Source organism: Corella eumyota, chromosome 5, assembly GCF_963082875.1.
Source record: "Corella eumyota chromosome 5, kaCorEumy4.1, whole genome shotgun sequence".
NCBI lineage: Eukaryota > Metazoa > Chordata > Ascidiacea > Phlebobranchia > Corellidae > Corella > Corella eumyota.
The window spans coordinates 7,025,945-7,050,054 of NC_137494.1; the positions used below are offsets into that span (position 1 = coordinate 7,025,945).

At 31.3% G+C, this 24,110-nt stretch overlaps 4 protein-coding genes across 4 annotated transcripts; 3 read left to right on the top strand and 1 right to left on the bottom strand.

Moving 5' to 3' along the window:
• The first annotated feature begins 152 nt into the window (after positions 1-152).
• Positions 153-2,316, top strand: LOC145753389 (uncharacterized). Its single transcript, XM_082569801.1, has 6 exons — positions 153-351; positions 446-680; positions 759-1,042; positions 1,349-1,471; positions 1,630-1,877; positions 2,162-2,316. Exons 1-6 carry the CDS (start codon positions 153-155, stop codon positions 2,249-2,251), a joined length of 1,179 nt encoding a protein of 392 aa, XP_082425927.1. The 3' UTR covers positions 2,252-2,316.
• Positions 2,317-3,105: 789 nt separating this feature from the next.
• LOC145753949 (D-galactoside-specific lectin-like) lies at positions 3,106-4,072 on the bottom strand. Its single transcript, XM_082570499.1, has 4 exons — positions 3,948-4,072; positions 3,681-3,798; positions 3,386-3,567; positions 3,106-3,238 (listed from the first exon to the last, which is right to left on the bottom strand). Exons 1-4 carry the CDS (start codon positions 4,015-4,017, stop codon positions 3,234-3,236), a joined length of 375 nt encoding a protein of 124 aa, XP_082426625.1. The 5' UTR covers positions 4,018-4,072; the 3' UTR covers positions 3,106-3,233.
• Positions 4,073-5,327: 1,255 nt separating this feature from the next.
• LOC145753628 (L-rhamnose-binding lectin ELEL-1-like) lies at positions 5,328-6,287 on the top strand. The gene is made up of 4 exons (XM_082570037.1): positions 5,328-5,440; positions 5,511-5,625; positions 5,886-6,058; positions 6,183-6,287. The coding sequence occupies exons 1-4, from the start codon at positions 5,374-5,376 to the stop codon at positions 6,185-6,187; spliced, it is 360 nt and encodes a 119-aa protein (XP_082426163.1). The 5' UTR covers positions 5,328-5,373; the 3' UTR covers positions 6,188-6,287.
• Positions 6,288-8,790: 2,503 nt separating this feature from the next.
• On the top strand, positions 8,791-9,862 carry LOC145752888 (putative mitochondrial import inner membrane translocase subunit Tim8 A-B). Its single transcript, XM_082569253.1, has 3 exons — positions 8,791-8,833; positions 8,907-9,102; positions 9,562-9,862. Exons 2-3 carry the CDS (start codon positions 8,998-9,000, stop codon positions 9,730-9,732), a joined length of 276 nt encoding a protein of 91 aa, XP_082425379.1. The 5' UTR covers positions 8,791-8,833; positions 8,907-8,997; the 3' UTR covers positions 9,733-9,862.
• The last annotated feature ends 14,248 nt before the right edge of the window (positions 9,863-24,110 follow it).

A 24,110-nucleotide genomic window follows, 5' to 3' on the forward strand; every position in this document is an offset into this window, starting at 1 on the left:
CTTATAACAAGGCGTGGTTTCAAAACATCGCAAAATTATAAGTCAGTCTTAGTAAAATCAAAATAGTAGAGTTGTGTTAAATTTTCAACGAATTTCTAATTTTAATAAAAATAAATTATTTGTGTAAATTTAGCTTAAAAGTGTGATTAAAAATGACTTGTTTAAGTTTTGTGCTTCTGTTTGCTTTCGCTTTAATGCTTACCGTAAACGCTTTTCCTGGCGGAGCACCCTTGCCAGCATGTGCAACTATGAGACCATTAGGCCACGGGTCGATGGGCCTAAATAGCAACCAGCTTGGATATAGTCTCTCAACGACTGTGCAGACATTTGAACCAAATGAAGTTGTACAAGGTAACTATTTAACTGTTTTCTAAACATTTTTTACCTTAAATTATTTTTTATTTTGAACTTGTTTAAAAAACTTGTCAAAAATGGATTTTTACAGTCATGATCGAAGGCCCGAATGCTTTTCGCGGGATCTTTCTTCAGGTAAGAGAGATGGGTAGCAACGAAGCTACCGGTGTTTGGAGTCCACCCTCACCCCTATACCAACCAGTTTCCTGTTTTCGTCGGGCGGGGAGCGCTTTAACGCACAGGACCAGACAGGATAAACCAACTGGTACGACATATGCGTGGCAGGCACCGCCATCCTGTACCCCTGGGACAGTGTACAATGTCAGGTAGATTACCAGATACAAAAGCCTGTTTTTTTCTTCTTTTTTTACATTTAAAGTTAATTTTTTATTATTTTTTTGTAGAGCCACAGTGGTTCGGACATTCTCCCAATACCAAACTGGACTCACCACCCAGATTCGATGCGCCCCCGAAGCTCCCCCTCCGCCTCCAATCACAACAACTCTTGCTCCTCCACCCCCTCCTACTACAACTACCCAGGCGCCCCCACCCCCTTTTACGTTCACCCTAGCTCCACCCCCGCCAAGAACAACCACTATGCCTCCTCCCCCACCAACTAACCCACCTGTTTCTCTACCCACTGCTACTGGAAGTTGTATATTTCCAGCACCTGTTATCGTAAATCCTGGTAAGCATTTCAATTGAATTTACTTTTCTTAAGTTACTGTTGAGTGTTATAAAACTTTGGTACAATTCGGTACAATTTGAAAAGGTATTCATAATCTTACTGTTTGTTATACATACAGTTTTGCATTTAAAAACTGAAGTCCGTGTTAGACTATTCAATTGTAAAGAACTTTTAAATATGTTTTGTATGTATTACTGTTGTTTTATTAAACCAAAATGACTTGTAAAACATTTTCTTTCTGTTTAGTTTCCTGACTTTAATTGCAATTTTTAAATATTTCTTAATAATGTCACGTTTTTCGTGCAGGCTATGCTACAGGTTTTGAGAATGGCAATCTTGGTGGTTGGGTAAACGTTGGCGATCGACCATGGTTGGTTAACAGTGGTAATACAAGATCTTACGGTACTGGGCCCACCAACTCTTATGCTGGTAAGTATTATTGTCATATAAACTATAGAAGGTCTTTTTGCATAAAAATACTAAACATTTGTTATTCTGTATAAGTCTGCAGTTACAAGTATAAGATGTTACTGATTACTAAGTAGTATTTAACTAGTAAAATAAAAGTTAAAATTAATATATTCTAGGTGACAACTACGCTTACTTTGAGGCTAGCAATCCAGCCCAGCCGAACAACGTCGGTGTGATAGAAACTAGTGGTCAGATACAGGGCTGTTTCTGTCTTCGGTTTGCTCATTCTATGCGCGTTAACATGCGAGGTCACGAATTCCAAGTTCGTGCTAACGACAACATAGCAATGGTGTTAAGTGGCCTTCAACAAAACGGAGATTGGGTTCGACGTAGTATACAGTTTGACACTGGCTTTCCTGTAACTGTAAGTCGAATATGTGATAAATAATTGTAAATATTTGTTAAATGTTTTGATATTTCATAAATAGCCTATAAATATTCAAAAGTAAAATAAATATTCAAAAAAAATTTGATATTACTCTTGTCCAGTTGTCTATAATTTAGGCTACCCTGAATATTAAAATGTAAATCTAAACTTTAATTTTTCAATTTCGTGAGAGAACAATTTTGATCTTATCTCAATTCGCGGTAACAGTTACCCTATTATCGCCAGCGTAATACGATCTAACGTCACGTTTTGTTTTGCAGTTATCGTTTAGAGTCACAAGGGGCGTGGATTGGATGGGGGACATAGCAGTCGATAATGTCGATGTAACTCCGGGCTCTTGCAGAAGTTAAAAGGTTACCTCATCGCAGTTTGATGAATTTTACGTCAAAACTTTTTTTTGTACAGAATTTGTATTGTCGAGGGGAAATATTATTCAAAATAAAAATAACAACGTCTTATAGGTGTTGTTACGTTTCATAAATTTGCGTTGTATGTGAAATTACTTGCAAAACGGTGTTAGTAAAAGCTATGTACAAAAGGTTAGAAAACCTTTTATTTAATTAATCTTATTTTATCTACTGAATCGGCATTATTAATTGGTATGTTATTACACTGAAAGTTTTGGTAATTTAAAAATATTTGTACCAAAGTTCAGTTAACGTATAAAAGTTAGTAAATGCCCCTGAATTTTTGTTTATCATATTGGAAAAGGATGTGTTGTTGTGACGTGTTTTTAAGCTATTTCTAAATGCCGGTCTCAAAGTAAAATAATGTTGTACTGGTGCAGTTTTAACCTATAGCTCTTTAGCTTGTAATCTGATGTTATGACCATGCTGCACCTGATATATTTAAAATAGTCTACCACGCTAAGCCCCAATGCTGTCGCAAGTATTTGCCCTGCTGCAGTATTGTCTGATTAGTTTGAAAACCTTTTTAGTAAACAAAGACTTTAAATGTACAACAAGCTAACTTTTATGTGCGAAATGCTTTACACGGCCTAAAGCATGATAAGAAGGTTTGATAACTAAGAGAGATAATTTGAAAGGTTTTAATGCCATAGTAGAGTTTTTTTAGAATTATATATACAGAATAGTTAGGAGCGCTTTAACATGAAAGATTGTACTAAAAAAATGGAAGAATTAAATTTAAAATATGCACTCTACTGTTGATTATACTTCCTAATATATAATAAAATAACAAACAATTTTTTTCCAAATTAAATCAAATTTTATTTCGAAACAATAAATTTTAATCTTAACACTTTACTACAAGCGTTTTATTTAAATATTGTTGGAAATGTTAAGATGATTTTTTTCGTTTCAGACTTTCCATTTAGTCTATAAAAGATTTTATTAATTTCAGTATTATTAATTGACCAAATATGTAAAAAATAAGTAGGCTATTCTTACAAAAATTTATTTTAAAATTAAAAAAAAAATCAAAAAAATAATTAAATTTACGACAAAAAAATCAAGTCAACTTACTGAGAGCAAAGCAGGTATACTCAAAGTGAATATATTTGCCTGTACCAATGCAAGGGTCGCCAAATACACTGTTGCTAGCAGACAGTGTGCAAGATGTTTCAAAATTGCACAAGTCATTGATAATCTCTTGTGAGCCACACGCCCTACAAGCAGCAACATTTGGCTGCGCGCCATTTGGGCAGCTAAAAACATAAAGGGATATAAATATGCTATCATAAGGGCTAAAAAAGGCACTCTTAATAATTAATTTAAGTTATTTTTTTTTAATTTAAGTTTATATAAAAAGGTATATTACATTGTAGATGTGTTTCGTCCGTAGAATCCGAATCCAGCGAAAATCCTGGTTCCTTCCGGGCACGAAATGGTTCTGGTCTCGCGCTCGCATATGTCAGCTGTAAAACTAATTCCTGGTTCTGTAACAAAAACATAATTCATTAATTTTTTAATTTATATATTATATAAAAGGGAATTTATAATAAAAAAATTGCGTTATTGCGAGTCTCTTATAATAACAATAAGATATATTTCTATTTTTTACAAAAGTTAAAACTAATAAACTTACGTGCATGAAATCCCGTCGCCAAGCACAATAAAACAACGCACAAACTAACTGCAATAACGTTTACGTTCATTTTAATTAATAGTTAAATACTTTAGAAGTAGAATTTAATTATTTTTAATATTTTCTAAAAAAAAATATAATATTTTTAATTAAAATAAATATTATATTGTGTTAGATTTAAATTTAATAATTCTAACACAGATATAGTTAGCCTAGCCGATTGGTTTGGTTAGTACCAAATAGTTTGGTCAGGTGCTTCTTTGCGAACATATATATTTAAATATGCTACCGACTTACAAAAGTATCTGTCTTTTATACACATGCTCTTGCACTCTGATTGGTTCCTTACCTTTGTTGCGTCAGCACACGTGATGCTTAGATATGACACTTGGATTTCGTGGCATCTATTTTTGTAAATTCCAAAAAATGTCAAACAGTGGCACGATTTTAAGAATCATTGTTTTTGCTAAAGTTTATTCTGTGAAGTTAAGTATATATATATTTACGCCAGGTAAAAACCCATATGACCGCCTGCGGCTACTTTAATTGATGGCGTGATTTTATATATCTACATGTGCACTGACGCAATCTACTTAAGGCATAACAAGGCAAAAAGGATATTTTGCTTTTAATTAATGGTTATATGTTAAAGGATAGATAAATTTTATATTTTTACTCGAATATGTAAATTATTATTAAACTTTAATCATATTACGGCGTTACTCTAAGTTGTTTTACCCATTATTTATTTCTATGTTTAAAATTTTTTTTATTATTATTTATTTTCTGAAAAATTAAACTTTGTTAAACAAACGAAAATTCTAATTACATTTTAATTACTTATATTACCATAACTAGATCAAGTTTTTTATATATAAAAGCAGTACACCTGCATAGGGTGCCTATTCTCCAGCACTTGCGTTTAAAATAACTAAATAAATTTCTGCCTAAAAGTTCAATATTAGGGCTTGTAATGTCACGATTAGATGTCCCAAATTCCGCGAACTGTTGACAGATGACTATGTTTATTTCCGAGTAAAGATTAAATCGTTGCAGAGTCGGGATTTGGGATTTTACGCGTGCCGGCTAATTTTTAATTGCGGCGAATTTGATTGGTTCGGTCATATGACGTGATCGCTTAGGGCAGCCAATCACGAGATGCTGAGCCGACGGAATCTTATAAAAGGGTGAACTTAGGTTGTAAATTCAACAGAAAATTTTTATTTGAATATTTTCAAAAAATTATCTGTTCTATAAAGTCGCCATTTTTTAAGAAATTTATTTTACAAATATGTGTTAAAAAACGCGAAGTTATAATTAAAAGATGTAACTAAAATTTAAAAAAAAATATTATGCTATTTTTCAAAATTTTGCAGCATTAATTAAGTTAATTGAATATCAAAAAACAACCTTAATCTTTCTTACAATGTCTCAAACTACAGTTATGTTGTGTTTTGTTATGTTTTGTGGCATGGTGCTCACTGCTTCGGCCCGTAAGTAAATTAATATATGTGTTGATCCATTTTGTATGGAACCTTGTTTAAGATATAATATTTATTACAGAGGGGCCCACATTAACAAGTATCTTTTGTGAGAACGAGCCTGGTGTTCTTGCTTGCCCGGACCAAACCCGTATCGTGGTTCAAAGTGCAGTGTACGGACGAACCAGCGCAACAACGTAAATATAAACTTATTTTTTCTTTTTTAATTTTTAATGTTCATCTATAGCTTTGACGTTTAAACCCTTAGTTATGCTTTTAACTTAAATTGTTATAAATCGGTATTAGTATTTGTAATTTAAATGGGTATTAGTATCTTGTGATTAAACTAAGTACTTTATGCCTTGGTTCCTTTGGTGCTTTGCATTTGGCCTGTTTTGAATAACATATTCAAATGTAACTGTTTTCTTGTTTTAAAAATGAAATTTGTTTTATACAGATGCGGTAACAACGCAAATACAAATTGTGGTGCCTGCGGTGCCTTTGACCTTATACGGGACCAATGCAACTTGGAATTCAGCTGCAACATTAACCCAAGTAACAGTGTTTTTGGTGACCCATGTAGAAGAGTTCGCAAATATGTTGAAGTCCAATACACTTGTATTTTACTCAGTAAGTAATAAATCTATGTTCTAATAGCTTTTTAATCTATGTTTGTATTATTTTTTACGCCTTTAAAGATATAACATTTTTTTATATTTGAACTTTTATAAACCTTATGTTTGTTTTTTATCAGATTAGAAAGACACTTGAATCAACATCAGTGATATTCTTTATAACGTGACATTACAATGCTTATTTTAAAATAAAATTTGTGAAATATTGTAAAGAATAAATAAAAACTTTATGTTGAATTTTGTGTTAAATTTTTTTTCTGTTTTTTTTTATAAGAGTAACATTAAGTTATAGAAAATTTTATCTTCTTTTATTATTAAAAAGGATTAAAAAAAAGATTTAAAGTTTTTCGACTATAAAACAAATTAAGCTTTTTTATTTTTTATCAATTTACAATAATTTAAAAGCAAAGGAAAAGCAAGCAAAAGGTCATGTAAGTTAACAACTTTATTCTTTTTATATTGAATTATTAAAAGAAAATTTTTATTAAAAATAATCTAATAAAAAAGTATAAAATTAAAGATGCCATAAAATTAAAAAAAAAAATATTTGACGCCATTTTTTATTGATTAATATTATCTCGTTGATTTAAACCAATCTCGTCACGTTTCACGTTAATTTTTGATTTGTCGCCAATAATACTTAAAACCAGAACTGTAAGACCTGTAAAATAAATTATATAGTTTAAGTTCACTTACAGTATTTAACGTTTTTTAGCAATTATTCTGTATAAAACACATTTTAGAAACTAGTTGTAAAGTATAATAACATTTGTCCTACCAAACGTTATGATAAAAACAGCGAACAGACAAGCAAAGGCAATCGCAAGATTTTGATTTGTTAAAGTATCGATAATGTTGAAGCCAAATAACCACATTCCAAACAGACTTAAGTAGAGCAAAAACGATTCAAACAGTTGTCGCTTTTGCTGCTTTTTCAATATCTTGTCAACCTTGTAAAATGAATTAAGCTAAATTTAATGTTTTACCTACTTTATATTAAACTTGCGATATTTTACATTTTTAAATGTTGCTCTATAAGAATAAAGTTAGAAATTTTTTTTAAAATGCTTTATTATTATTTTTCATCTACCTGGTCTGATCTTTTATTAAAAAATATCATATAAGTAAGGCCGATGTATAGAAGTGCATCAATGCCTATTATTATACTGCTTGGAATGGTAAAGATCAACATATTAACATTTTGAAGCCAACATCTGCAAAGTTCAAGTTTTATTAATTAAATTTTAAAATATTTCTTCTAAACTCTAAAGCAACATTTCTACTTACATATTTTTAATATAAACATAGAATTTGCTTTTAAGAGTTATAACATTAAATATTGCTATGGCTAATCAAATGGTTATTTATATAAATTACGTTATTACAGTATTTTAAGGCAAGCGTTTTTAAATACCTTTGATCGTTTGGCAGATAATAGTTTTTGTTAACTGCGGCTAGAATTCCTACAAATATACCTGGAACAGCCCAGCTACGAAACATTGCTGGCAAAAATAGTCTTTCGTTTGTCATGTTTGTGTGATAACTAGTCGCCTGCATATTAGAAATTTGTTTTAATATTAAAGTCTAGACTGTGTTGTTAGATTACAAATAAAACTTATAAACTGTTATTGGCTACCTGAAATGTCATAAAACATAGATTAAAAATGTCAGCCATCAGCCACATTGAAACACTGGTTATCGAAAAATGAACAATGGCAGCAACCGCTAGACAGCCATTTGGATTTGCAATAACTCCATCGGAAACACTCGATATAAGAATAGCATTTAAAACCACCAAAGCAGCAGAAAGATTAAGTAGAAAAAACGCTCTACGGAAAACGACTCGAGTTCTGTTAAGGTTCCTTTAAAATACAAGTTAATGCTGTCATACTTGCTATATTTATTAGTCGACTTAAAGTCTTAAAGTCAGATTTCTATAATTCTTTAAGCTTTAAATAGATAAGATTGTCCAAGTTTTTAATATTTATATTGTCATATGTTTAAAATCTATGCCAAGATATAATATAAACTGAAAAAAACATACCAGTAAATAGCAAAGTAAACTAAAGTTGACAACGCAAACAAGAGAGATATTGAACTGCCAATCAATGTAACTAAATTTGCCGTTTCCATGACTACGTTTTTTAAATAACTGTAGGCTCAGTTTTTTGATATAAAGGGGTCTTTTACAGGCTTTCTTTAGCTACAACTTTTATTAAGACACAATAAAGTAATAATATGGTCTTTCTTACTAATCGATTTCACAATTTTGATTCAATATATAAAGTAAATATAATATCTATTAATAATTAAACCTTGTTGAAATACACATTTAAACAAATATTGAAATAAGTATACACACATTAATCGCGATTCGACCTGGGATATTGTTTCTTTGGAAACATTATTTTAATAAACTCTTTCATTAAATCTAATTACATTTGGTTTGTCGTAATGTTAAATACATTCGAATGAACTTTTTTCATTTTTTTGTTTTTTAGAAATATATTTATTAGAACTGGCTTGCATTGTATGTTCAACTCTAGATATTTTTGAGTTTTTTGAAATATTTTTCGCGTATATTTTTAAGTTTAAGTAATTTATTTTGCTTTTATCAATAATTTTAAAAAATAAATTAGTATTTAAAAATTTTAATATAATTTTGGAAACTCTCGACGCACGTGTGGGGGATTCCCCGTTTGACCTCTATTTTATAAAAGTTTCAAAGCAAAAACTGACGAGATTTGTAGACTGCTTGACAACTTAAAAAGTGAGTATATTCTGTTAAAAAAATAAATACTAGGTTTTACAAATTAATTAATAATAACGTGTTTTTCTTGTAGATACTTCCCACGTATTTGAATTAAAATTGGACGTTCCGTTCATAATCTTAAATACCTTTTTTAAATATTGTTAAAAATATATTTAATAAATATGGACATGGACCCAAGTGTTTTCGAAGATGTTGCAAACCAATTGAAAAATAATCCAGAGTTGGCAAGAATGTTAATGGAAGAACAGAAAAAAATGGAAGCACAAGTAAGTTAAATATTAGAATATTAATCTGTCTGTTGTTTTGTCAGTAAATTTATAAATTAGTACGTTACTATGTGCTATGTATTTTAAATTAATTTAAATATTTTTATATAAGTCATCTAAACATAGCATATTATGTGCTTTAAAGCTTGCATTATATGTCAAATTTTAATATTTCTTATCTAAAACTTTGGTTATCAGGTAAAGATTTTTGCTTCTATTAAAATTTCAAATTAATATTAAATTAATGCATAAGTTGCTTATTGATTTATATAAAATATAGTTTACAACTAAAAAAAGATTAAGAAAAGTCATATAAAATTACCTAGGTGTAAGTGTAACTAGTAACCGATTTGCAGTAATTTTGATTATATTCATTTATAATTTGTAAAAGTTTTTTTTGTGTATTAAATTAGCTAACTTAAAATTTGCAAATACAAGTTAAATTTTTTTTATATTTAGATGCAACTCAAGGTTCTTGTAAACAAATTGTCAGCAGAATGTTGGGACAAATGCGTCGATAAAGTTGGTAACAGTTTGGGTCGGCAAGAAACTTGTATTTCAAATTGTGCCGAGCGATTTTTAGATGTCGATCAGTTTATAAGACAGCGAATGTCAAAGACTTCGCAATGAAAACAATCTTAGAATTTTTTTTTTGTATTTTCATAAACATTTGTTGTAATTTCATTTTACACCATTTAATATTTTTCACACTATTGTGAGTGTTATAAAATTAAAATAAATCCTCTTATTGTTTTTTTAACTCAACTTCACAATAGCTATATTATTTTGTAAAAACTAATTATATTACTGATTTTTAGGATGAGGGTTATTCCTAATACCCACAGGTATACAGTAATAATACTATTTTACCATTCCTGCAATCAATATTTTGTAAATACAAAAACATACAAAAGTTAAATTAGAAAAGAAAAATTGTATTTACAACTAAAACACATATCTTTAATACTCAATATATATAAATGTCAAGTCAAAATTAATTAAAATGATATAACTGTATATGCGACATAGTGTAAGCTTTACAGGTACATATTAATTAGGGTGAATCCGCACTTCCTTGGAATCTTGATTCTAAAATAGAATATTATGAATAAATTAAGTTACTTTTTTGTGACAATAATGTAGGTGGTACTTTGTACAAAGGGTATGTATTGGTTTAATGGCCTGGATATCTACACAATTGGTCATACAAAAAATAAAATTGATTGAACTATTATAAATTAAAGCAAGTTTTTTTTTTTTTAATAATAATTTTACCTTGTATGAAATAGGTTACTGGGCTAGAGTAAGTTGTGGTTTCCGTGGAGCCAGTCAAGTTTTGAGCCCTTACTAGTAAAGCTGTAAACAAACAAAAGTTAAACTAAGTTCGTAAATATGTAAAACTGTCATTTAAATACGGAAAATGTCTTATTATTATCAGATTTTAGCAAGAAATAGTTTAAAAGGTCCTTTTAAGTAAGAATTGTGATATACTAGTAAACTATTTTTTTATTACTTTGTGAACTGTCAGCTACATAGCCGCAATCAGCAAGGCATATTTCGCAATTTTCCCAGGCTTCAAGTTCATTTGCTGTTGTTGTCGACTTTTCGCATTTGACTTTACATGATTGTTGTCTCGCGTTAAAAAAACACGTGATTGAAGGAGCTAACATTTGTTCACTATAAAGTGTTGCTTAATGTAAAAAAATGGCGTTAAAAAACTGCATAACATTGGAAAATACGTAATAAAACAACAAGCTCAATATCAGTTGTTTAAATTATCTATAAAGTGATTGGCTTAAAACTTACATCCGCATTGGTTTTTAATGCATTTTCGGCATCTCCTATGGTCAGAATTAAGCAGCTGCAACAAGTCATCTTGGGTCCCACATTTGTTTGTGGATACACAAGTGTTTTCACAATCTGAATATAGAGTATTAAGAAAGATTCGTTAGTAGGTATCATTAAGTGTCTTATGTTGTTATTCTTTGCTAAGATTTAACGTTGTACAATTGCATAAAAACGTTATAACCTCTGTAGTTGGTTTGGTAATACCTTGGTAATTTTGTTCATTTTCTGTGCCTTTAAAATTTGACGCTGTGGAATCAACAACGGGAACTTTAGTGACTGTTTCACTACTTCTTTCCACCTCAATTTTGGTTGGAAAATTAGCCGTTTCAATGTCAACTTTCGCTGTAATGCAAGTGTCGCAAGACCTTAAACAGTCCAAGCAACTTTGGATGCGTAACATTTTGTCAAATCTGATTGGCAAGCAGCTAGAACAAGCGCGAATCCAAGCGCGGGTCCAACAATTTGATAACGCTTCTTCGTCTGTTGAATCTGTAGAAAAAATAACATTTATTACATTTAACTGTAAAAGATTGTCATGTGCATAATGAGTAACACAATGGGCCTATGTTTATCAACCTAATCCACTGCATCTTTCGTTAGCACACTGCCAGCAATTGTCGCCTATCCCAATCAAAATAGAACGAACTTCGTCGGCTTCGGCACATTGATTGTCCGTGTAACAGTTTGCACAGCTATTTTTTTCTTCCTCAGAAGTAGTACATTTTTTTTCACTAGTAAAAGTTGATCTTATTTCCTCTTTTTCTTCTTCTATAGTGTTTTGTGCTATTTCGGGCGTGACGTTATTTATAAAAGAAAAAGTTTGAATGTTATCGCAATTTTCGTTGCGACATTCAAAGCAAGATTGCATTCTCTTTGTGTTAAAATGCGAAATAGAACCGCAAATTGTACAAGAGTAAATCCAGGCTCTTGATAGACAATCTGAGGTAGAGTCAACGTCATTTTCATCAATTTCTATAAAAATACAACAACAAAAACCAATATTAAACAAAAGAAAATGGCATTATCTAAAAAATAAGCATGTAAAAGTAGTGTAAAAAAATAAAATAAGATACATTTGTTGCTCAAAACACTACCTTGTAAATCACAATATTCTTTAACGCATTCCCAACACGAGGGGTCAGTGTTGTACAAGATAGAACGAAGCTCTTCTGGCCCAGCACATTTTGCTTCTCCATAGCAACTTCCACAGCCGTCTACTTCATATTCTCCTTCATAAAAGCCTTCGTATATCTGACAAACTGAGACTTCTACGCAAACTGTGTAAAATAAATTAATACTTTTATTATATATTTTACAATATTTGCAGATTTATAATGTAAAGTAAAATAAACTTATTAAGTTAACGAGCTACACATTTGAACTTACCCAATAAAATAAAATAACTTTTTAGAAACATCATTCAAGTATACTTTTAAACAACTGAAAGCGTTATTTATCAGTCGCAGATATAAATAAGTAACTTGTCATTTTTTGTTTTGTCTTTTTTATGAGGTAATTACTGTTGCCTTTTACTAGGTGCTAGCGTTGCAAATAATTAATTACACGTTTAAACAATAAATAATAATTATCGTTGTTAAAATTTAAAAAATAAATTAGAACAAAAAAAAATAGGTTAAAGTTCATAAGAGCAAGTTTTCAAAATAGGTTGTTTAAAAAAAAATTATTTAGTCTTTGCTAAATAATTTTTTTTCATTTAAATCTATGGTGGAAGTAAAAAAATAAATAAAATTTAAAGTTTGGGTCTTATGAATCATTTATTCGGCGCCGTGACTAACTTTGTCGCAAATAACAGACAGAGAGCATAAAGTTTTACAAAAAATATAATTTTATTAAAATATAGCAACCTTTTTTAAATAAAATAGGTTGCCAACCAAATGCCCAAGTGTTTTGTTTAACTCATGAAATTTAGTTTTTTGTGTTTAAAATCATTCTAATTTTAGGAATTAAAAGGCAAATTTTAGAACTCTATTCTTGACACTATTTTATTGTTTCTGACATTTTTTACATGTTTATATTGTTAAATGCCCGATTGCCAGATATAAATATTAACTGACCCGCGTCCTCCTAAACTAGGATCCTATATAGTCAGTAATGCAGTTTTGTTATTTATTTAAATAATCTTATTATCTTGTTTTTTTTACTATATCAATAGAAATCCATGATTTATTTTTAAATATTGACATCATGAATAAATTATTATAGGACCCCATATATTTATTATTTTTTTTAAAAAGGTAAGATATGTATCTAATTTTGCTATAAAATTGCCTTTATATTTTGATAATATATTTAATATTACGTAAATTCATTTGTAAAATTTATAAAATACAAATTCAAGATAACATATAAGTTTAAAAAATGTCCTTAAAATTTAAATGAACGGTTTGTTGGTAAGCGATTTTTTTTCTTGAAAAATGTCGAAGTGTTGACACCGCTTCCCGATCCACTTAACTTACTAATGTGGCCACATTAAACGGGACTGATTGTGTTTGGTGGAAGTGAGACAAAGAAACTTATTTTCATGACAAATTTGACGACACGTTTTCGGCTAGGAGAGTTAATGGTGCAGAAATCTTTGTAACATTTTCCCGTGTCCAATATTGTTGATTACGCATCTCTAAAAAACTTTTAAAGTATTGCGAAAAAATCGTTTTTGAAAAAATTATTTTTTTAACCACAATAAAATAATTTTTCAGGCAAGGTTATAACCATATAGGTATTAATCTTAATTTTTGTGTTATAAACATTGGCTATTTTGGACTTGTTTTTTGGCATGTACAAATGACCGTAAGACGCAAAAATATTAGTTTAACAACCACATTAAATCAACAATTATTTAAAATAAACAATTTGAACTTCGTTGACATCATTCAATTACCGAACTTAATTCGAGCGTCTCCACAACTTGAACTTTTCTTTGCCCAACGACTCAGGTTAAGCACAATATTTGTACAAGAATATATAGTGACGTCAGAATGAAAATAGCATTGACGTAACAGAAGATGTATTATTTTTGGGGACTTACTTATTGGATTAGTAACGTAATACCCCTGACAAGATATGCAATAAAAACCCATCCAGGATTTTGTTTAAAAATAATTTTGGTTCACTTGACCTTATTCTGGCACTTTGTTGAGCCTAAAATTAAAACTTTAAATCGGGGCACTCCCGTTTGTACTTAATTAGAGATCAGTGCTTTTAAGAGGGGTTCGATTGACTTTAAGAACTCTTGATAGGGGCGTATAAAGATTACGTCATATTATTAAGAAAAAACAACACCTTTTTAATATTAATACAAAAGCAAATTAAAATTAATTACAAGAGAAATAAAAAAAAAACAAGTATTATAGCCCAATTAAACACATTTATTTCACTGATTAAATTAAGATACATTTCTCAAATATCAGCAACGATTTTATATCTATTTGGATAAGTTTATGATCCGTTAAGAGATTTTGTTTCTATATGACGAATGCAAATAATACAGGTCACACAAAAACTGTTGAGCACCTTATTGGAAAAGTGATGTCATTTTGCGTTGTTGTAGCACTTTAAAGATTAGACAAAGCGGTGAGAATAGGGCTTTGCGTCCAGACGGGGTGTATTGGTGGTTACAATTTATCCACTTCGAGCGAAGTGCTGTCGATGATAATAGCCTACTGACGTAACTGTATCGATTTTTTTCGTGATTTTAATGTAAAAGTTTTTAGATAACACTTTGGTTTAATACGTGACATTATTTTACTCTAAAGTGTTCGTTTACATTTGTAAATCTATGTTGAACCAAACTGGAATTAATTTAAACCTTTACAAAGACATACCAGTCTTGAATTAACCCAACTAGTAACGCATTTTTTATGTTTGATTTACTAAGCAAGACCATTTGTGTTGTACTGTGGGTATGTTAACTTGTCTTCAAGTAAATTAAACCTGTCACCTTGTTCATAACACAATGTGGATCTAAAATTTTGAATGTTATTTTCACAATTTCTCCTTATATTTTCAAAGCTTAAAATTTTAGTATTCGATTCTTTTTTAAGTAATTTAGTACCATAACTTGATAAAAAATTCCCGTCTAATAAACCAACCAAATTTTCGGGTATAAGGTCTGAGTAAGTTCATGAACGGTTTCCCGTATTTAGGCAATTAAAACAGCCAAGGAAATATTGTTTCAGACGATTTCCATCCTTTTCCACCTCTTCTGTCGCTTTCCTGTGACTTTAAAGGGTAGAAAAACAACATAACAGCGCGGAAGTGCCAATCTTTAACATAGAACTTAAAAATTAAAAAAATAATTAATACTCAGAAATAGATCAAGTTTGTTTTTAGAATAACACACACTGTGTATTTAAAAATTTACCAGTGCTCTTCCTTTAAAAAAACACGTTATTTAAATTTTAAATCAAATTTTTATCTAACTAATTTAAATTTAAGTAAATGGCAAAGGTGACATTCTGTTAAAAATTCCGAAGCTGTCTATATATGTATTAATTATTCATTTTCCCTCCAAGGTGGAAATTACCTTGTGTTTAATTAGATATTTGGTTTCCAGTAAGAGAATGTTAATATATAAGAACCATATAGATATTTAGGCCAGAACTGAAGTACCATAAGTACCATAATTAAGCTTAAACGTATCCTATACATAAAACCCACAAAAAAGGAGTTTTTTTATGTTTTATTAAAAATAACATGAAACACAAGAATTGGTACTAAAAATCTTTCAGTAAAGTTATCGTAGGACTAAGGTAAAAAATAAAAAAAATTTGTTGTTGTTAAAGTGTTTAACTGTTGTCAAGTCGATAGATAGTGTTTTTTTAAGCCCTCTTAAATATAAGTTAATCGTGTTTTCAACCTGGGCCCAAACGTTGCAGAACACTTAAAAACCCATACTACAGCTGCAAACCACGTTGTCGTAAGCAGCATAAAACTAATTACGTTTCTCACAGATACCGACATGCCCGCCACAACATTCCTGAGTCACGTGACAGGTCACGTGGTCGTGCGAAATACATCCGGACACTCGAGAAGTGACATTCTCTCGAAAGCAACTCGAAACATTTCGGCAAAGTGCTGTTGTGTTTTTCGTGCATCAAAAGGCTCGCCATGCCTCGTCGAATGCTGGATTGTTACAGGTTTTATGGGATTCACACGCATTGAACAACAAAAACGCGTCTTTGTACTCGCGTAAAATGCAACTCGGGAAATGTTGAGGGACTCCGTAGGCTTTGCGATTCTTAAAAGGCAGCCTCTTTCGTCACACGCTCTCGCCGTTTAATTTACGCCTTATTTAACTCGGAAGGGATTGCTTAATCACGCGACATTATTTCACAGATTTAAGTGATTTTCAAGCACCCTAATATTCTACGATTTCCACATGTCAGTAACCTTACACCTTACAAACAGGCCAAACCTAGTTCGATGTGTTGTTGTTTTAAAATCACGTGGCTAAATAAAATTTGAAAAAACATAAAGATAACCTGTAGCAGATATAAAAAATTTAAGCCTTCGTTTAACATAACACACACAATAAGTTTTTTTTATTTAAAAAATGTAAATATTCCTGCTATTCGTGGTATGCTTACGCTTAACTCTGATTTTACCGAACAAGGTATTGACCTAGCTCCAAGCAGGCCGCAGTTTTCGACTGTTGTTAGTGTAAATACTTAGCGGAAATATAACCGATTAGTAAACGTTTTTTTGTATACTGTTAGGCAAGTTTGGGTTTTAGGTTCTTGTAAATGTAATCAATTTGTAATTTAACAGTTAATTTATTTTTAAACAGTTATGTGGTTGATTTTAATAATTATTATAGCTAAGTTGTTGGTGGATTTGCAAAGATTAAAATGTCCATTTTTTATACATTTTTTAGATGTTGAAGATAAGGCCAGAGTTGTATTTTAAAAATTAAAAAAAAAACGCTTAAAATTATAAATAAACAAATATGCAAAAATCGAGTATGGCATGTGCCTACGCAACCAGCGCGCTTTACTTTCTATTTAAACCGTGTAAGTTCGTATAATGCTTCCATAACTAGGCCTTTTGCTTTTATTTGACGATTTCTATCACATAAAATCGCTATTGCCATAACAAGAGACCGGATAAACGAACGGTTTAAATCATAATCTTCTACCTCAGGCATAATTGTTAAAAATCCGGCGGTTTGGTCAAAATCTCGTTCTACGTTTTAACCCAACATAATAAAGGTTAATGCTTAACGTTTAGTTAACATCATTTAACACACAGATTGTCTTTTGAAAAAATATTTCGTTTGTTGTGGGTGATTTTATAAAAATAATTTTGTCATCATTTTTTTTAACAAATTTAAAATATATTTTTAAAAGTGACTTTTTTAGCTTACCGCCATCAGTTGTATCTATATTTGGTTACGCGTTTTTCCTTTTGTTGATTTGCATAAAAAAAATTATTTTTATTACGTTTTATTTTTGGAAGTTTGTAATTGTTTTAATTGGCATTTCCCGTCAACAACTACGTAATATCCCAGAAACGACACTTTCCTTTGAGAATTAAGGGTTCACCTTAGTCAAGCTGTCATAATTAGAAAATCAAAAGCGTTGGCATTTTCTCCAAAACAACATCTCACCAAATCGAGATGAATCAATTTTGTATTTAAAACACAAAAAGATTCTGTTAATGTACCTTAGTGGTTCAGTTTGGCGTCTAAAGTGGTCGTGCGGCTTAAAACTAGTCTTAAATCTATAAATACAAGCATTTTAAGAGCCTTGGTAACAATAAGGTATCAGATATGTGTGCCAAGCAGATAAACTGCAATGCGTAAATGATGCACAATGTATCAGATTGTTTCGGAACAATTAGTGTCAATCATTTGACGTAAAAATAGATTTAATTTCCGTCTAAAAGACGAGGATTATTGAAAATGTTGTTGTTTTTTACAATATATGATCTCGTTTTCAGATTTTAATCTAATAGACAAATATTTTGGGATTCACGGACTACTAACTCCCCGCTTGGGCGTGGATAGATTACAAACTTAAAAAGGCCTATCCTTTTTATAAAAATTTGTGGTCTTAGCAATATTTTTTATTCAACATTCAGACTTCAAAGCCAGCACTTGCAGTTTAATAGGCTCTCGTATGCTTTCATACCGTATATAAGTCGTACTATGTTTTGTTATGATTAACCGATCTAGGGTGGGTAATTAAGTGTTTATTTTGGCCAATAATTGAAAAAGTTCAATCTTTAGAAACGACGTAATTCAAAGTCTAATAAATACCAAAATGGTTGCGTTTGATGTTCAGTGATCTGATGAGAGTTCCTTTTGTTGTATTTGAGGGCACTTTTTGTGAATAAACCATAGGGTGTATCAAAAGATTTCGCGTTATATTAATCTGAAGAAATTTGTAGATTTGCTAAATCAATATATCTCCTTTATTGGGTAGGAGCTGCGAGTATATAGAGTTTTTTTCTAAAGAAATCACGAATCATGTTAAAAATCTTATTTTTTATTTATAAGCAACTGACCACAAGCCTCAAAACTACTTGCGCGGTGCAGGTGTCATAACGTTAAACAGGTTATAATTACCAGCGATTGAAAATGTGTCAACGCAATTCAGTTATGTAGGCCGCAATTACTCCTAAGTGCTCTTACATTGAAAACAAATTGTTACACTGTATTACCAAGTGCTCGTCGATAAAGAAAGTCCTTCTGTGGTAGAATTACAGTACAACATATACACGGAAGTTAAAAACCTCAAAATGTTTATCAATTATAGGTACTGACGTTTTAAAGCATTAAAACAAGGTTGTGCCAGTAATTATTGCATAAATAACGCATTTAAAGAAGCGTTCAGTCGACTACGTAATTCATAAGAATAAACCACGACTATATATGTCCATATCTTGCTAATTATAATTGCTTGAAACAATATGTAATCGACAAGTAGATAATCTAAACGTGAAATTACCTTATTTTAGGAGTAATTGAGTTATATTTGTCACACACTTTGCCCTGCCTTGAATCTTCATTACGTCATGTCATTACGTAATTTCAGGTTCAAGTTTAAAAGTAAAACGAAGCGCAATACCCAACTACTGACTATACGGCATTTCTTACCGAAAAACTTTTCTCCTAAATCACGTGACGATTGCTTCGTTCTCGTTACCGTAAAGTTTGCCATATAAGGACATCTAACTCTGTGATGAATTTATTCTATTATCACATTACATTGAATCACTGGATTATATATGTGATTGTCATAGATTAAGAAAGGCAGTGTTTTTAGTCAATTTTTTTGTGTGAAAAAGCTTAGAGTAAGTTATTAAACTTTTATTAAATGAAATTACGTCAGAAAAATTTACATATCAATAGTTTACGAGCTAACAAAATTTTGTTATAAAGTTTATTTGTTTTTTCATAAGCCTGTTGAAATTTTAGATTTAAGCTAGAGCATACACAAGTCTTATAAATGTCGTCCTGAATTTTTCATTAGACAAATACCTAGAAGTACGCATTGAAGCATTTGATGTAGTAAAAAAGGTAAATTCGATCTAGTTGAAACAAGCCTAATTTATAGCGTTGTAATTCACGAGTTTACTATAAGAAATCAGCAATGAAAACCGAAGTATGGTATTAGTTACTTGTCAAGCTTTGTCAAATCTAATACTATCGTTTGGAAATTCGATATTATCGACAGAGTACTTGTGTTTTTTTAGAAAACCCCATTGATTAGCTAGGTTGTACGAATGACTGTTTGAGCAGTACCCTACTGACTGGCTAGTTATTGATTAAGTAAATAATAACCGTTGGTAGGTTACGTGGAGGTATTGATCTTAAAAAAGCATATTAGTTATTTCCAGTATTTATGATAACAAAACCTATTAGACTTATTGTTGTGGTTGAGTGTAGGCTAAGTTGAAATTGGTTCTTCTGAGTTATAAATTCGTTTAAAAAAAGTTAGTTGCCTGAATATGATCGTCATAAATCCATTAACTCGGTAATGGTTATTTTCCTTTGTTAGGTCAGCCATTAAAATGCCTTTCAGTTCTCTTGGTCAGTTTGAAATAGATTGACTTTAGCCTATGTGCTGACACAAACAGTATACGGTAAGCATGCCTTAAGTTTTTAGATGTAGCGATCAAGTTTAATTTTCCTAATTGTTTCTGTGTTGAGCCCACGTTTAACTCTGCCTATGGCTATTTACATCCGTTACGGCGGTTGCTACATAATAAGCTATCAGTTATTAAACTTCAAGCACAATGACTTGCATTGTATTCATGAATTCATTATCCAAAGCGGTAATTGGCGTTTGGTATTTGCGGAATATAACAATCTGTAATCTAAAGATGATGGCAAAACAGCACACGTTTTGTGTAGAACTTATAAATTATTAAGACAGACTCTTCAGTTTGTTTTAATTAGCTGGTAAGCACGATAGCTATTATGTTTACAACCGAACATAAGAATTTCCATTGTTAATGACTATTCCATTGCCGGTTAGTTCGAAATTAAAAGGATTCCAAATTTGAGAAAAAAACGTCAACAAAAGCATTTCCTGATAACTTATCACTTCGAGTAAATGTCTTAACGTGATTATTTTAATTTTTCGACGATCACTTTGTTCGATAGTGCACGTTCTCCGACTTAACTTTATTTAAATTCCCAGATACGCCAAATCGGGTTTTGTCTTAAAAAGTAACATTACGAAGCACATACGTTTACGTAGGTAGACATATTGGCACAGCTGGGTATCCTTTAGGTTACGTAGTTTACTCAAAAATTCTTGTATGGCCTTTGACATTGCAGTAATATATTGCAACATTAAAGTTGTGGTCTGGGTCCTTCGGGTCGATATGATTTCCTTATGCATGCAATTATTTCAGGCATTTAGGCATGCAATTCTTAAACAATACAAGCACGAATATGTGCGAAAGTATATCCGGTAAATTGGGAGAATTCAAACCAGATGTCCACAAACGAAATTTAAAAAAATGGTTAAATTTAAAACAATTACACGTCAAAAATGACGTATCAATGATGTCTATAACATAATGACGCATCGATTTTGAAAAAGGATTGTTATTGTAGAAAAAGTTAGAATATTTAATTTTTTTGCAAAGAATTTATTTGCAGACTAAATTATTTTTGTTTTAATACAGTTAATGCTGTTTTTAAGATTAAAAACAAATATTTTTTTCCTAAATGTGCAGACTAAAGTCTACCTAACTGTTTGTCATTCGAAGAAAAATTTTTTGTGGTTAATTTTTTAAGTACCCAACAGTCATTAATAATGCAAATAAGCTGCAATGACGTCAGTAATTAGGTCTCTAATTCGATGTAATCCCGGTATAGGTGGTTTGAATTGTCGCCAGTTAATAAGAATACTGTAGCGGTAACATTAAAATTCTGGGTTTCTGAAAATCTTTTTTGGTGCGATTTGGAATTTAATCGAAAAGTTTCCTTCCTTAATTGGACAATTGTCGTGGGAAGACGTTGACATTGCTTAAACGCTTTTTGTCGCAAATGCCCACGTGCTCTACGTGTAGGAAAGGATGACGTCACGCGTTTTTGCCTTGCCAAATTTTGACATTTGAACAGGTTTCTTCTATTATCGTTTTCGGACAGTTATAGAATCCGAATCTAGTCGGAAACGAATGGCTGGCGATCGATCAGAAAAAAAGTTGGAAATTTACCGAGTTGTTTTAAAAATAGACGAAATTCAACGAAAACGTGGTTGGGGAGAAATTTGCTAAGTTTTGGTTAAATGTCGTCGGTTTTGGGAAAATGGATCTTGCAACATTTCCACATTCGCTTTAATCTAGTCACCTTTCGCAAAAACGACAATTACAAAATGGCGCTAATAGATTTAAAGCAAAAATCACATCAAACTTCGACGGCAAACAAAAATTTGGCCGGACAGCAATATTACTTAATTTTCAGTAGTCTTAAGTTATTAAAGGGATTTTTGAAGCTTATGTTGAAACTCTATTGCGTTGTTCCCACGCCCAAAAAACAAACGCGACAAAACAAGCACCCGAGCGGCAATTTCGGCATGTTTTGTTTTTCCGAACCGATATTTCACACTCCAGTGCAACAATTCACACCGAAGCCTATGACGTCACCGGCGTGACGTCACACGAGGCGAGAACGCGGGGTATATTGCGCTGACGTCACGGGGAGTAAATTTATTGCGGTGCGCTTTAAGCGGCGGCCTTCTAAAAAAGGAAATTAACTTTTTTTTGTTGAGAATGGAATTAAGTTGCGGATGTTACATTTGCAGTGCAACCCACTTCAAATATCAAGCTTATTTTTTAAAATAAACCTACCTGGAACAGGTATTATTAAGTTTTAAGTAGTCTAAGCTCGGCTTATCCTACAAATCAAGGCAGCGCTAATATTACATTTCCCTTAATCACACAAACATCTTTGCATTCGTAACAACACAGATTTTTAGGACTTTTAGTGTTGCCATATGACTCTTTAATAAAACACGTTTACTTTTAGTTAGAGATGGAAAGCCAACTGTTACGGCAATTTTATCGATTTTTCGTCGAAATACATGCACGTTGAACAGCACTCGCTACTCTATTATAATAAATTATTTAAATCAGTGTGTTGTCGGTAACTTTCCCACTTTCGTTGAAAAAAAATCTCGAAACTAGAAGTCAATACGTGAGATCGATATTTTAATTAACAGTTTTTTTATTCAGTCAATTCATTAAATTTAAATTTGTAAAAACTTTTATTTTTAATTCAACAGTTTGCAGATTACGGAAACGCGTTCTGTTTTGAATTTTGCAGGTTTAATAAATCCCCTTTTATTTTTTAACAATAACAGGTAGACTGTCGGCGAAAATAAGCGCGTTTATTGTATTTTTTTACAATGAGCGATTTACGTAGGAAAGGGCAGATAAACAGCTCTACTAACAATAAGGGTGCTTATAGAGTATTCCGTATATCAGCCGATTGTACTTATTAGAGTTAAACCATACTTAGGCATAAGTGTAGTGTAGGTAATTTCGTTTTTTAATATTCAATTTTCAATTGACAGCGTTTATATATCGGAAGTCCGAATACTAGATAAATACCACTCTTTAATACTGTCAATCTACTTTATTCTATAGCGGTCGGAAGCGCTTATTATATTAGCGAAATGTATATGACAGCTAAGGCCTGTGTTTTAAACGAAAGCTTACAAATTTTTTCTCGCTAAATCATAAAGAACATACCTTACAATTTCGTAATCGCTTTTGCATTTTTCGGGCTTTTTTCAGGCTTAAATTTTTATATCGTGACGGGGTTGTTTAACTGAGGCGCTTATTTTTTTCTAAACTAGATTTTTATCGAAATTTCTTAAAAGATGAGTCACATCCAGTTTTATTGTTATTTTACAAAAATGTAGTTATTTAAAATTTAATTTTTATTTGATATTGATCTTTAAAAAAAAATTTTTTTATATTTTGTTGAAAATCGTTTACGAAAAATGGACTTACCGGTCAGCGGTAGACACTTTATTTAAAAACGGTAAACCAGCGACACTTTTTTAGAATTTATTTCTAACTTAATCAAAATGGGAGTGACGCCTGTTATACCGTGGCAATGGCCGGATGTTTTTCCTTCAACCATCGTAGCCATTGTGTTAAGGCGATAAGCATTCCAACACGGCGTTAATCCGCGCTAAACTGTTCTACAACAAGCATTAAATACCCTCCGGTCGTATAGGTCAAATCGCGCTGGTTATTTCAGCATATTCGCACCTTGCTAAGCCTTCGTTTTGTTTAGGATTAAAGTTTATATCTAAACTTGGTAATAAAACGCTTTGGCGCGGATTTTAAGTGTGTAAGTTTCAGATTTCGGTTTATGTGTTTTTAAATATATTATATAAAAGCGGGAATGACTCTACGGAAATTTGTCTTGGTTACGTTAATCCAAAGCTGTTTCCAGAGCAGGGCATTTAAAAATACCTCTTAAATTTTGGCTTGAGAAAGTGATCTGGCAGTTTAATAGCTGTTAAGTCAAATTTGAAGTTCAATGACGCTATTTATTAATAGTATTGGACCAGATGCGATGCAAATTTTTATTCACCGCGACGTTTTTTTCGGTTGCGATCGGAGAAAACCCGGAGCTTCTCTTTTTTTTATTTGCCTTTTTCCTTCGCGTA